This window comes from Erythrolamprus reginae, chromosome 1, assembly GCF_031021105.1.
Source record: "Erythrolamprus reginae isolate rEryReg1 chromosome 1, rEryReg1.hap1, whole genome shotgun sequence".
Lineage (NCBI taxonomy): Eukaryota > Metazoa > Chordata > Lepidosauria > Squamata > Dipsadidae > Erythrolamprus > Erythrolamprus reginae.
The window spans coordinates 196953171-196966667 of record NC_091950.1 but is presented as its reverse complement, the minus strand read 5'-3'; the positions used below and the strand labels follow the sequence as shown (position 1 = coordinate 196966667).

Below are 13497 nucleotides of genomic sequence, written 5' to 3'. Positions count from 1 at the left end.
ACAGCTTTGTCCAAACTAAAAACAGTGACTAAATTTATCTGGGGCTAGAATAGATCCCATAGAATATTTATTTTTTAAAAAAATGATCTCTAAGGCACAAGAAATGTTTATAACATGAATATACAGATATGTGTACATACACTGTAGATCAAGGGTGTCAAACTCACGTTGTCATAACAATGTCACATGATATATTGGGACTCCCCCCCCCCTTGCTAAACCAGGCGTGGGCGTAGCAACAAGTGACACATCCAGTCCAGGGGCCGGAAGTTTGACAGCCCTGCTGTTGATGGTTGTGGTTCCAGGCATAAGCATGAATAGTTTTTCCTTTACTTTACTGTACTTTATTCTAGGCCAGTGGTTCCCAACCTTTTTTTGGCCATGCCCCACCTAAACATCTCTGAAATCCTGATTCCCCCCACCATGACATATAATTCTTACTATTCAAAAACTGAACTCCTACTGACACGGAGGAAGCCTAAAAGGTCATTAACTTGGTCTAAACAAGGTTCCAATTGCCCACATTAAAAATCAAATTGTCCCCCTGTCAGGCATAGGCCCCAGGTTGGGAACCATTGCTCCAATCCTACTGAATTGGGTTGACATCCCTAAGTGAAAACTGTTTTTCCATAGGTGAGAATAGTGGATCATAACAAAATTAACCATTGTTCAACACCCAACAATAAGTAGCCCATTAGAAATCAAATACAGTGATACCTTGTCTTACAAACCCCTCGTCATACAAACCTTTTGAGATACAAACCCAGGGTTTAAGATTTTTTTGCCTCTTCTTCCAAACTATTTTCACCTTACAAACCCAAGCCGCCGCCACTGGGATGCCCCGCCTCCGGACTTCTGTTACCAGCCATTTTTGCGCTGTTGGGATTCCCCTGAGGCTCCCCTCCATGGGAAACACCACCTCCGGACTTCCGTGTTTCTGCGATGCTGCAGGGGAATCCCAGCAGTGCAAAAATGGGCTCTTCGGCTGGCAAAAGGGGTGAGTTTTGGGCTTGCACGCATTAATAACTTTTCAATTTATTCTTATGGGAAACATTGTTTCGTCTTACAAACTTTTCACCTTACAAACCTTGTCCCGGAACCAATTAAGTTCATAAGATGCGGTATCACTGTATGCATATATGGGCAAAAACAAACAAACAAAATATTGCACTCCATGAAATATTTTCTTTAAAAGTCAGTGAGATGGCTTTGGGAAGGCTTTGGTGCACTCATGGTTCTCTGGGTTCCTCTGCTGATTTCACGGGGGAAGCATTTCAAGGATTCGTGTCTCGTTTTATAATCCAATGATTTTAAAATCTACTCAGTACTCCTTGATTGGCCAGTGGCAGGAATATCCTCCCCTTGTTTATGTGATCCAATTGATAATTGGGCCATGGGAGGAAGCACTGTGCATTTAGGACCAGGTAACCTTCCCAGCTCTGCACTATGGTTCATGGGAGAAATCAGCTTCAACCATGAGGCAACAAGTCTCCTTAGTTGTTTCTTTTTGTTGAGATAAATGGGAAGAGCCATTCACACAACCACCAACATCTTCACACATTTGATTGCCTAAAATTTAAACGCAAAATGTCTCCACCTATTCCCTCTATAGAAAGAAATCTGACTGATACATATTCCTTCAGCACTAGCAGAGAGACATGACGTTTCCCCATGCATGGCATAGCAGATAAGCTTAGGTGGTTATGCATTTCTACCTGTCTCCCTACCAAGGGGAAGAATCAAGGTTTCCCTACCATTACCTCCAGCAACTGACCAGGACTGGCTGTTTGGAGAGAATGTTTCCCTCTGTCTTATAATAGGGCTGGGTTTTGCAGATTTACTCAGGGAAGTTGACCTGCTAACCTGAACTTAGGTCCTTTAAATTAATAAATAGGCAGAAAGTGACACTAGAAGGCTTCAGTGATATAGTACTTCTGCAAATTGGAATATTAGGAAACACTGTGTAGCTTTTAAATATTTCATCTATAACATTTAATCAAGCTTTCCCAGATACTGAGCAGAAGTTTAGTGGAATCCTGGAGGAACTGTTCGTGCGGCTCATTATTTTCAATTAATTATTATTTTCTATCTAGGCATGAATAACGCTGAAGGGAATCCACCAGTGTAACTTAATTTTTCACACAAGATGCAGAAATGTAAAACCTATTTTCTCACACAAAATTAAATGAACTCTAATTTTGTATTTCATTTAAAATGCCCCTCTGTACCCCAAATCTTGTATGGTCATGATGCTTGAGCAAGAATAGAGTTCTGGTCTTACCAAAATTAATAAAATTATATTAATAGTGACTCTGATTTTTTGTTAATTTTTTTCCTGATGTAAGCAAAATGTCTGGCATGCTTCCACTGTCTTTTGACCAGTATGCTATGAAAAGGAGTCAGTAGTCTTACCAAGTTCTTCAGCACCTCCAAATCTTGTTATACCCGCAAATTATGGTGATTTCTAGTTTATCTATGGGATGATTTTGTCCAGAGGACTTGTTTCATGAAGAGTTATTTGAGTTTCACTTCTTCACCAGATCAAAAAAGGAGACTCAGAAACAACCCAAGCACGAGGAATATGCTGGGCTCATTTTTTCAAGATGTGCAACAAAAATTTCTCTTTAAAGGACCATGTGGAGATTAAAAGATGTTGTACGGATCATTTCTAACCCTCATATGTTTCTGTCATCTCTAATCCAACCATTTGTCACCTCTAGGAGAGCAATTTGTCTGAAATAGTATGGCGAATCTATGGCATGTGTGTCACAGGTGGCACGTTGAGTCATATCTGAGGGCATGCGAGGCTTTGCCCTATGTCAGCTCCAGCTGACAGTTTGGAATGGTCCAATGGTAGGCCTGTTGGACTGTTTTTTGCCCTCCTCAGGCTTCAGGAAAGCCTCCTGAAGCCTGGGAAAGGTGAAAAATGGCTCAACAGGCCTACAGAAAGTCCGTAGGCTTCCGTTAGGCTTGTGTGGGTGCACAGGGAGCAGCACTGGGGGGTTGTACATGCATGCATGAAGGGGGGAGGGCATTGCATTATGTATGTAAGCACACACAGCCTTTTAGCACCTGAACAAAAAAAGGTTTGCCATCACTGGTATAGGGTTTCCTGCCTGAGCAGGGGATTGGACTAAAAGAACTTCAAGATTCCTTCCACCTTTGTTATTACTGTTCTGTTCTGTTCCGTTCCGTTCTGCTTCATTCTATATACCATGATCATATATTTTTGATTGCCATTATATTATTTTTTTACTTAGATGCTAATTTCCTGGAATCTCTAGAGATGGGTAATATATAAACATAATAAATAAAATAATAATCCTCAACAGTGGCAAAGATTTGTAACCTAAGATGATTGAAAAGTATTTAAACAAAATCTAACAGGTTGATTCTGTCAGCAATTGGATAGAAAGCTTCTCTCAGATCGGAAAGTGTCTTGGGCTGGCTTGTGTTTTCATGTCAAAATGATAGACAGATAAGCAATTAGGGATGGGAATAAAATACAATACATTGTGTCAAAGTGGAGCAAAGCTAGCTACAAAGTAGCTTGAAATCGACCAGCTGCTTTATTGATTTAATAAACGAGCAAACCTTCCAACATTTCGTGCATAACAAACTCATCTGCATTTATCCAGACATGGACTAGAAAGGTCCCCATAGAATAACTGTAACAATAGGCTGGAATTCTAAAAAAAAAAATTAAAAAAGTTTATCAAGATGCTTAGTGCTACAAATGATGTAAAGTAAAGACCCCATTTGTTCTATTATTTCTACTGGTTGTGTTTTTTTTAGTCAAACTCCATCCAGAGAAATTGCTTTGCAAAAGGAAATGCTAAAAGACTTTGCACCTGACCAAAATAAACAGAAGAAGAAAATTATATGAGAAGTACAAATGAAATGCTAAAGTGACAGCCTGTTTTGCTGCTTTATATAGCTGTGAATACAAACAGTGGAAACACCTGTAGGCGTGGAGAAAATGTTCAACACAGTTGTATAAACATTTTTTTCCAATGAACAGACCAGATCATTTTAGTTCAAGTGCATTGTTTATTATTTCTAGTAAAATACTGATGATGGTATTTCCAAACAAAGGTGTACTATTGAAATTCTCCATAGTAGGTGGAGATAAACTCCAAGAATGGGATGACACCATCCCTTCAGACAATGATGATTGAATCTCTCAAATTGTAATTCTTCATCGTCCTGCCTTAATTCCCCCTCTTTGACTCAGTCCTTGGCCTGAACAGGACACATTTTTTTCTTGCTCCCATTTTTCTGAGGTATCCTTCCATTCCTCATTGAGTTTTATACTGTGAGTTCTCCCCAGCTGACCAGTTTGACATCACAGTCACCGGGTCGAGTGCAGTGAGGGCTTTAGCTCTGCCAGCCTGCCAAGCCTTGAGCCAAGAGCTCAACCCAGCAACTGCAATGTCAAACCAGTCTGTTGGGGAGAACTTACAGTGTAAAACTGTTCGGGTAGACCACAAGGCCACATTCTGAGCTGGACAAAGGAAAGTGGAGCGAAGCTCCCAAGGCTGAAATGAAAGGAAAACCCTCTGTTTTCCTTTGTTCAGCTCAGATTGAGGTGAAATTTAGGCACTCAGTGGGGAGGTGGCCATCTCTTCACTGCTGGAGACTTCTTTATGGTCAACAGCCATTTTGACAATAATGTGGCCTTCTGGCTATAGCGTGGCCATTTTGGAGATGCAGCAGCCATTTTTTCACCTGGGACTCAGGTGTCGGCCATTTTGAGTGCTTTGGTGGCCCCTTTAAGCCTACTTTCTGCTCCCTTGATACTGGTGACCATTTTAAATGACAGCAGCCATTTTACCAACATAGGCATGGCAGAGGCAGGCAAAAGCAAACATAAAAGTCTCTCAAACAACAGCCAGCATACACCGTCAGTCTCACCCAAGTGACTGGGGAATCTACAACAATTTGAGAATATGTAAAGATTTTGTCACTAACTACTCTTTAGGCTCGTTTATTTTGCATTCTAAAAGGGCTGTTGGTTTTTGTCATTACTTATTTAGATTTTTTATTTCAACAGACTAAGATGTTTGGTGAAGCAGCTGGAGAAAGGTGATGTGAATGTGGCTGAACTGAAGAAGAACATTGAATATGCAGCATCTGTTCTGGAGGCAGTATACATTGATGAAACCAGGTGAATTTTTGGAACTACTTTGAATCTCCATTCATTCTTCCTATAATCTTTTTAGGGGTAGTACTATGTTTTTTAAAGGTTTATAGGATAATATAGAAACACAAATTATGCAAATAATTCCATGTGCTATTTTCTATATAGATATGTTTTGAATACTTGCAACCAATTACTTTTTGCACATTATAAATGTTTTTTGTAAAAAAAATCCTGTCTAATACATATCTGAATTGTACTGAAATAATTTCAGTCAGTTTTTTATTTCTCATTTATAATTACTTGAAATCAAGTTTAGGATGGCTGAGAAAACAAAATCTTCTCAGATGTTAGATCAAATTTGACCTAAGTTGTACATTCTGGTATCTTGATCCTTACCATTTAAATCAGAACAAAATGTACTTTTAACTATGACTGTTTCTAGTGTCATTTGGATGTTTTGGTCCATCTGGGCCTATTTCCTTATTTAATTGAAGATCTGACCTTTTGATAATTCCAGGCAGTCAGGTTTATTGAATTAACTATTATGTACTTACTTTGTATGAATGCCTTATGTATATTTACATACTAAACATTATGCTTCTAGGAAATAAGAGGAATAAATACTTGTAGTATATTATTGCCTCTAGGAGAACCAAAAACTGGTTTAAAAAAAATAATTCTATATTATAGTATTCACAAACAGTCTGCATTCTGGAATTTAGTTCTGTCCCAGCAGGTGCTCTTCAAGTATGGTCTGAATTTTCACAATCCCTTACTTTTGGGTAGAATCTATTTATTTATTTATTAGAGTTGAAAGGGACCTTACAGGTCATCATGTTCAAGGTAGGTTGAAAGGATGTTAAATTCTAGTCAGAGCTATGTCAGAACTATAACCACATTGGCACTGCAGTTTAAGGCTGATTTAGGGTTGCACACAACTGTCTGTAACCATTGCCACATACCTATACTGCAAAGGGGTTGATGTGTAGGCTACAGATGGTTGTAGACAGGACAATGCAAAGATCTCCCAAATCCTAACTATAGAGGACTATGTGTCCTGCATGCTGATTGGTTGACCCAACTTCTTGTTCTGTGCTTTGCTCTTTGAGTGTCCCCCGGCCAGAGCATTATAATTCACAGACATATGAATACAATTGCCTATGAATGACGGGCATATACGTTCCTTCACTTCTGCTTGGCCCTTCAGATGGGACAGGAGAGCTGTTGCTCATTGCTCATATCACAGGTAACAAAATAGTTGTTAGACTGTGCAACACTAATGGGTGCTTACTGAATAGAATCTGGGAAGGGAAGAAGAGGAAGATGATATGATTAAAAGTAGTTTCTCCATCAAGAGACACTATGGGAAGAAGATAGAAGAGGCAAAACAATCATCGGAAAATCCTTGCTGATTGACTGTATGCATGGCTATGAGAAAATTAGTATTCTGAACAGTAAACATATTGGAGAAGGTAATTGCATTCCCTCTTACAGGGCATCTATTAATCAGAACAAATAAGTGTGACAGAAGGATCAATTTCTCAAGTTGTAGCATTTGCCTTAAATTTTGTTGTTGTTGTTTTGTTCATTTATCTTTTTGATATGCCATTTATCTTGGTACGGCACAAAATATATTTTAAGGTGGAAAAGATGAATTGCATTTAATAAGAACTGGTTTTTGATATAAACCCTTTAAATGTTTCATTTTAGGATTAGGTTGGAAGAGAGTTTGAGAAGTCTATCACCAACATATGACATTCCATGAAGACTTGGAATGTTCCATTTCACTGCACTTTAAAAAAAAACCAACAACCTAATTTTGTTTCCACATATTGAAACTATTAAAATATTTTCTGGGATACAGGGGAAAAAAACATTTAAATAACAAAACAGGTTTCCCAGATGATTTGGGGCAGCAGTTGGTAAAAATAAAAGCCAAAAACCAAACGTTTTGTTATTATCTAGCATTTTTATTAAAAGATGGTAGATTATTGTTGGATATGTGGTGAATGTTGAGATATTTACTGGCAATTCTTCAGAATTTAAAAGACCCAAGGGAAAATGTTGGAAAATACTGAATGTCCTTAATAAATATTCAAAGGTTCACCCTCAATTCCATCATTAACCCATAGGCAATATTTATAATAATTATTTGCATATAAATGCAAACTTAAGTATTTATTATAAAACATGTTGATATTTTTACTTGACATAATGACCATGAAAACAGTGGTGTTCACCTGGTCATGTGCTTAACATATTTATGAGAACTTTCCCCTTGTAAAATAAGAATTCTTGGCAAGACCAAAAACACTACATAAAACATTGGACAAGATTTTCCTTGATTATGTTGTTGAAATCAGTATTTTCCATAAAGTGCTACATGAGCCATAGGTGATACACAGACATATTAGAGATGGGATGCAACTCTTCTCTAAATCAGAAAGAGACCCAAGAGAAGGGAAGAAGGACAGAGTCACTCACCTCCAGTTGAGTGCTCTGTGGCTTAAGAAACTAAATATCTCAGCAGAAGAAGCAACTTTGAAAAGGCTTAGGAATCAAAATAAAATAACATTTGTTGCTTTCATTCCATTACTTGAATGGAAAGTTTGGTTGGGTTGGTCTGGGTTTGGTTGGCTTTGGTAGAGTTGAGTTGAATTGGGTTAAATTGCATTAGCTTTGGGTATTTCACATTTAGGGGGAAAAATGCTCCCAAAAACACTGCTTCAGCCCCAGTTATCCCTTCCTCATTTTATGGACACATGCAGGGGTAGGCTCCAGATGGAACTCTAAATTGGGCTCATTGCCATGGCTTGTGAGTGCTTGTGGGGCTAGTGCAATTTTGCTTCTGCACCTGTGGAGAATAGCTGCAGGTGCGCCTGTGTTTCAGCATGCACGGAAGGAAAAAAACTCACCAAAATGGGCACACCTGCGGCTCCGTGTGCAGTTTTGCTATCTCCACAGGTGCAGAAGCAAAATCCCACTGGCTCCACAAGCATTTACGAGCTGCGGCGGCGAGTCCAATTTAGCATTCCGGATAGCAGCTTACCCCTGGACACATGTCTTGATTTGTGCTGGACAAGATGATCTCCACAATGATACATACTGTTATCAGTGAACAATCACTCTTACTCTCATGTACAGCTCTTTTATCAGATGCATTATTGTGAGTTTTAATGTCCTTAATATCCTGTTAACTGATAAATGGAGTAACAGAACATGTATATGCCCTTGGAAAAAAAGGAACCTTGGGTTTCCATCTTTGTGAGAGACAAATACAGCGGTACCTCTACTTAAGAACTTAATTCATTCCATGACCAGGTTCTTAAGTAGAAACATTTTTAAGCAGAAGCAATTTTCCCATAGGAATCAATGTAAAAGCAAATAATGCGTGTAAACCTATTAGCAAAGAAATAAAAGCTTGGAATTGGGGTGGGAGGAGGAGGAGGAAGAAGAGGAGGGGGAGAGTCACTGCCGAAGGAAGAAGGTTAGATGAAGGGAATTTTAAAAATCCAAAACTTTAAGGCTTAAAAAAAAATAGGGACTCTGAGGTGGCGAGGAGGAGCATGTGCCTCTCATACACCCGGCACGAAGCTGCCTCCATACACTGCCTCCCATATACTGGCTGCTGCTGCTACCTGCTGCCTCTTCCTTCCCATGCTGAAGGGCTCCCCTCTCCTCTCGCTCACTCGCTTTGTAGCCGGTGCCTTTCCTTCTCTGTGGTGACGCCTTGGCTGCCCAGAGCGAAGGGAGTGTTTCTTTTTTCTGGGCACTGGCAGAGGTTTATTTCCTGTCCAAGTACCCAGATAAAGGAAAATGCTTTGTTTGCTCTGGACTGCAAAAGCCTCCCAAAGCATCACCTAAAGGCTCCTCTGGCAGCCCAGATGGCCGGAATTAAAGGGGGAATGGCAGGAAACTGGCTGGGCCTTCATGCCGCTCTCAAATTTCCTGAGAAATTTTTTCCAGGCTTGGGTTCTTAAGTAGAAAATGGTTCTTAAGTAGAGGCAAAAAAATCTTGAACACCCAATTCTTATCTAGAAAAGTTCTTAAGTAGAGATACCACTGTACTTCAGTACAATTATTGGTGGTGGAAGTAAAATGGAAGTAAAGGGGTGGCATACAAATCTGATAAATAAATAAATAAATAAATAAATAAATAAATAAATAAATAAACAAACAAACTATCCCAAGTTTAAACTAAACTGCTATTTTTAAAGTAATCCACAATAAGCTCTGTTTATTAACTCCAGTGTTTCAGTGCCTCCTAATAAACCAAATCAATATCTGAAGCTTTTAGATAAAACCGAGGCATTAGCTTGCTATTTCTCAAAATGTTAGAATGACTGATAGTTTCAATGTTCAGAGCCAGATTAGCAGCTTTCATCAAGGAAATCACTTCCTGGAAATCCCTTGTAGACTTTTTAGGTGAAACAGGAAAACAGGGGAGGGGAGGGGAGACAAAGTAGAACCAGTTAATGTATCTTTAAGAAAATATCTTGATTGTGCTTTGTGAGGGGGAATTTTCTTGCCAACTAACAGGACTATATCTGAAGCCTATTAGGAACATCTATATACGCTCAATGCACAATGAGAATCAACCCCATTTCAATGTCATGAGCATATGTTCATGAGCACAATGAGCATATGCCCTAACAAGATACTAATTAGTGATGGGCGAACCCAACGGTGTTCGGGTTCGGCAAGTTCAGACGAACTTTACGCAAAATTCGGCTGAACCCAAACCGAACTCAAACCCCAATGGGGAATTCCTGGAATCCATGGAATCCAGGAAGTGATCACCTTGGTGTCCTTAGCAACCTGCCGGTGACATCAAAGCTCCACCCCCAGAATCTATTGCTATCTATTGCTACCTGAAGTAAAACAACAGTAGGAGCATACACCCCGATCCTTCAGCCTTCGTGGCGCATGCCTTCCAAAGTAAACCCAGTTATTTTGGCCCCTGAAGCAGAAAACCTCACAATATTGCTCCTGACTGTAAAAATGCACTTCAAAGAAATAAAACACAAAATAATTTGCTGCCCTTTTATGAAAACTCTATTAGCATTAGCATTTAGATTTATATACTGCCTCACAGCACTCTTTAAAACCCTGCTGTTCTGTTCGGGTCGTATGTGACCCGAAGCCAAGTTTGAGTCCCTGTAAAAAATTTTCCCTGCATATCTGAAACTTGAAATTTCATGACTTTTCATCATTTCAGGGGTTCTCTCTATGAGAATTTTTTTTGGGGGGGTGGGGGGCTTAGTTTTTGCTGGGCAAAAAAACTCCCTAATCTTCTGTTCCCAGGTCACATACGACCCGGACCGAAAACTCTTCATTTGTAGTGCTTATGTTTGGTCTTTTTGAAAGCTTTTTTCACTGAAAGTAATCTGAACATTTCTGCACACAATGATATGAAAATTGAAATGAAAAAAGTAAATCTTATTGGTTTATTTTTCTGATATAATGCATGCCCCCCCCCCGTTTTTGTGAATTCTTTTTCAATTTATGGATAGTTTTGCTTGCAAAATGCATTCTATTTTAATAAAGTTGGTGTGGGATTGGTAGCTTGAACATTTCTGAATATAAGAAAAAATATAAAGGAACTGAAAAAAATGATTCTTATTGGTTTTTTAAAATCAGAAATAAGGCCTCCCCCCCCCCCTCGGCTGCTTGCAACCATTTTCACTTTTTATTTTTTTATGTTCCAAATCCGAAATATTCTTTAAAATCTTAGGCATTCATTTACTCAATTTAACAATGCTGATCATCAAAAAAATATTTGTGGGGGTGGGGGGAAAATTTTTTTTTGGGCAAAAAAAAAGTCACGTTTACTCTGTTCGGGTCATATAGACCCCGACCAAAATGATTTTTTTTAGGTACTTGAATTTGGTCTTTTTGAAAACTTTTTCCACTGGAAAACTAGTTTGAACATTTATGAACATAATGATATGAAAATCGAACTGAAAAAATTGAGGCTTATATTTTTATTTTGATCAAAAATCCCCTCCCCCCATGCTTTCTGAATTTTTTGTCAATTTATATTTTTTTAGGCTACAAATCTCTAAGGAATATTCCCCCAAAAGTTTTGATATACTAAATTGAACAATCCTAAACATAAGAAAAATAGAAATGAACTGAAAAAAATGATTCTTATTGGTTTATTTGTGAATATAAAACCATATTGTCTTATACTCAAGTATAAGCCTACTCGAGTATAAGCCTATTTGAGTATAAGCATGGGGGCCCATTTCTGAGCAAAATAAACCAATAAGGATCATTTTTTTCAGTTCAATTTTCATATCATTATGTTCAGAAAGGTTCAAGCTACCAATCCCACACCAACTTTAGTAAAATAGAATGCATTTAGCAGGCAAAATTATCAATAAACCTAAAACAATTTCACAAAACCGGGGGGGGGAGGCATATTTATGTGCAAAATAAACCAATAAGGATTAATTTTTTCAGTTCAATTTTCATTCCATTGTGTGCAGAAATGTTCAAACTTGTTTCCAGGTGAAAAAAGCTTTCAAAAAGACCAAATATAAGTACCTAAAATGAAAAATGTGTGGTCTGGGTCAAATAGACCCGGGAACATAAGATTAGGGAGTTTTTTCGAACAGAACAGCAGGGTTAAGTGGTTTACAGAGAGTTAGCATATTGCCCCCAACAATCTGGGTCCTCATTTTACCGACCTTGGAAGGATGGAAGACTGAGTCATCCTTGAGCCTACTGAGATTCGGTCTGCCAAACTGCTGGCAGCCAGTGATCAGCAGAAATAGCTGCTGTACTACTTCAATAGCTTGCAGTACTGCACTCTAACCACTGTGCCATCAAGGCACTATTCTGTTGCTTGAATCCCTGCCTCACTCTTTTCTATTAAACAATATTCTGATTACTCTTACACAGTTGTGTGGTTTGTATTGATTTTTACAATGCTTATTTAAAAGTTTTTAAAAATCTTTTTAAAGAAATACATGGGAGATACAAGCAACCTGGTGGGCAGACGTTCATAAGACTATCTGATTTACTGAGGGACTTCACACAGTTTAAACATGAATATGGCTATTGGCCAAACAAAAACTCTTGTGAAAATTTACCACATTTTTTTTTCTTGCAAACAAGTAAGGCAAGATTTAGTTCCGAATAAGTAAACCCAGAATCCATTTCAGTCTTGATCAGACATGTAATAGTCCATGTAACTTTTATTACTTGGATTAATTCTGAAGGACCCAGTTCTGAAACCACGGAGTCAATGTAGACAAGGAAATTAATCAGGTTTACTCTTGATATTTGGCAATTTAACTGCAAAGATTTCCCATTCCCCCCACCCAAATTGCAAGTGAGGTTATGGGTCATACTAATAACTAACCTTATAATAATTAAATGTCTCTGACAGTGTTTCTCACATAAACTAAAAATATCGATTCTATTACTGTACTTCAATAAGGACTTTGTATTACTCTGCTGTGCTATTTTAGAGAATTGTAGCAGAAAGCCAGATGTACAATAAAGGGCTCTGGAGATAAAAAATATAACTCATCCCCAGGAAAATTGATAGCATAGGAAATAACTCAAAATCAGCTGAATTAATTCTATTTGGCCTAAGATGTAGTAGATGTAGTAAAGATGTAGTAAGATGTAGTAGAGAGAGACTGGCAGACTTTCAAGATTCTGTTATTGTACCCTCCAACAAATATGATTCCTATAATCTTTGTGGAGTCTGTTTCCTGATCCTTAAAAGGTTAACATATGTCAAACTACAGATGTTGGCTCATTTTGTGAGGCAAGGAAAGTACAGCAGATGTTGGCTCTGTCACCATTTTGCTTTTGGCTCTGTTCCAAATTTCATTTTCTACTTTGCAGTTATTTCTAATTTATGGCCCTTGAAGTTCTAATAAAACAGCAAAGTACCAAAGTACGTAGTTCCACAAGCTTGAAGTGCTCATTCTTGAAACAAACAATATAGAGGTAGATGAATCCTTGATGTCAATTGATATAAAACATCATTCTATCAAACAGAGCAAGGGGGACTTCACTGTGTACATTCATGTGGAAAGAATGGTTACTATTGAGACATAATTCCAATTACCGGTACTTAAGAGTTTTGAATGCTTGGTACTTATTATGTGCTGTCTTCCATATACAGGAGGTTATTGGATACAGAGGATGAACTATCAGATATCCAATCAGATTCCGTTCCACTGGAAGTGCGAGATTGGTTAGCGTCTACCTTTACAAGGAAAATGGGAATGACCAAAAGGAGACCAGAGGAGAAACCAAAATTTCGAAGCATCGTGCATGCTGTACAAGCTGGGATCTTTGTGGAAAGGTATGCTTTGTTCTTTTATTAATTA

General features: G+C 38.3%; 1 protein-coding gene across 3 annotated transcripts in view; it reads left to right on the top strand.

Moving 5' to 3' along the window:
* Positions 1–13497, top strand: part of PDE1A (phosphodiesterase 1A) — a 221883-nt gene that overhangs the window by 155786 nt on the left and 52600 nt on the right. For all 3 annotated transcript variants that reach the window (XM_070731884.1, XM_070731882.1, XM_070731883.1), the window contains 2 exons: positions 5054–5167; positions 13290–13472. In XM_070731884.1, coding sequence (XP_070587985.1) covers positions 5054–5167; positions 13290–13472 — 297 coding nt within the window. The remainder of the gene's footprint in view (positions 1–5053; positions 5168–13289; positions 13473–13497) is intronic.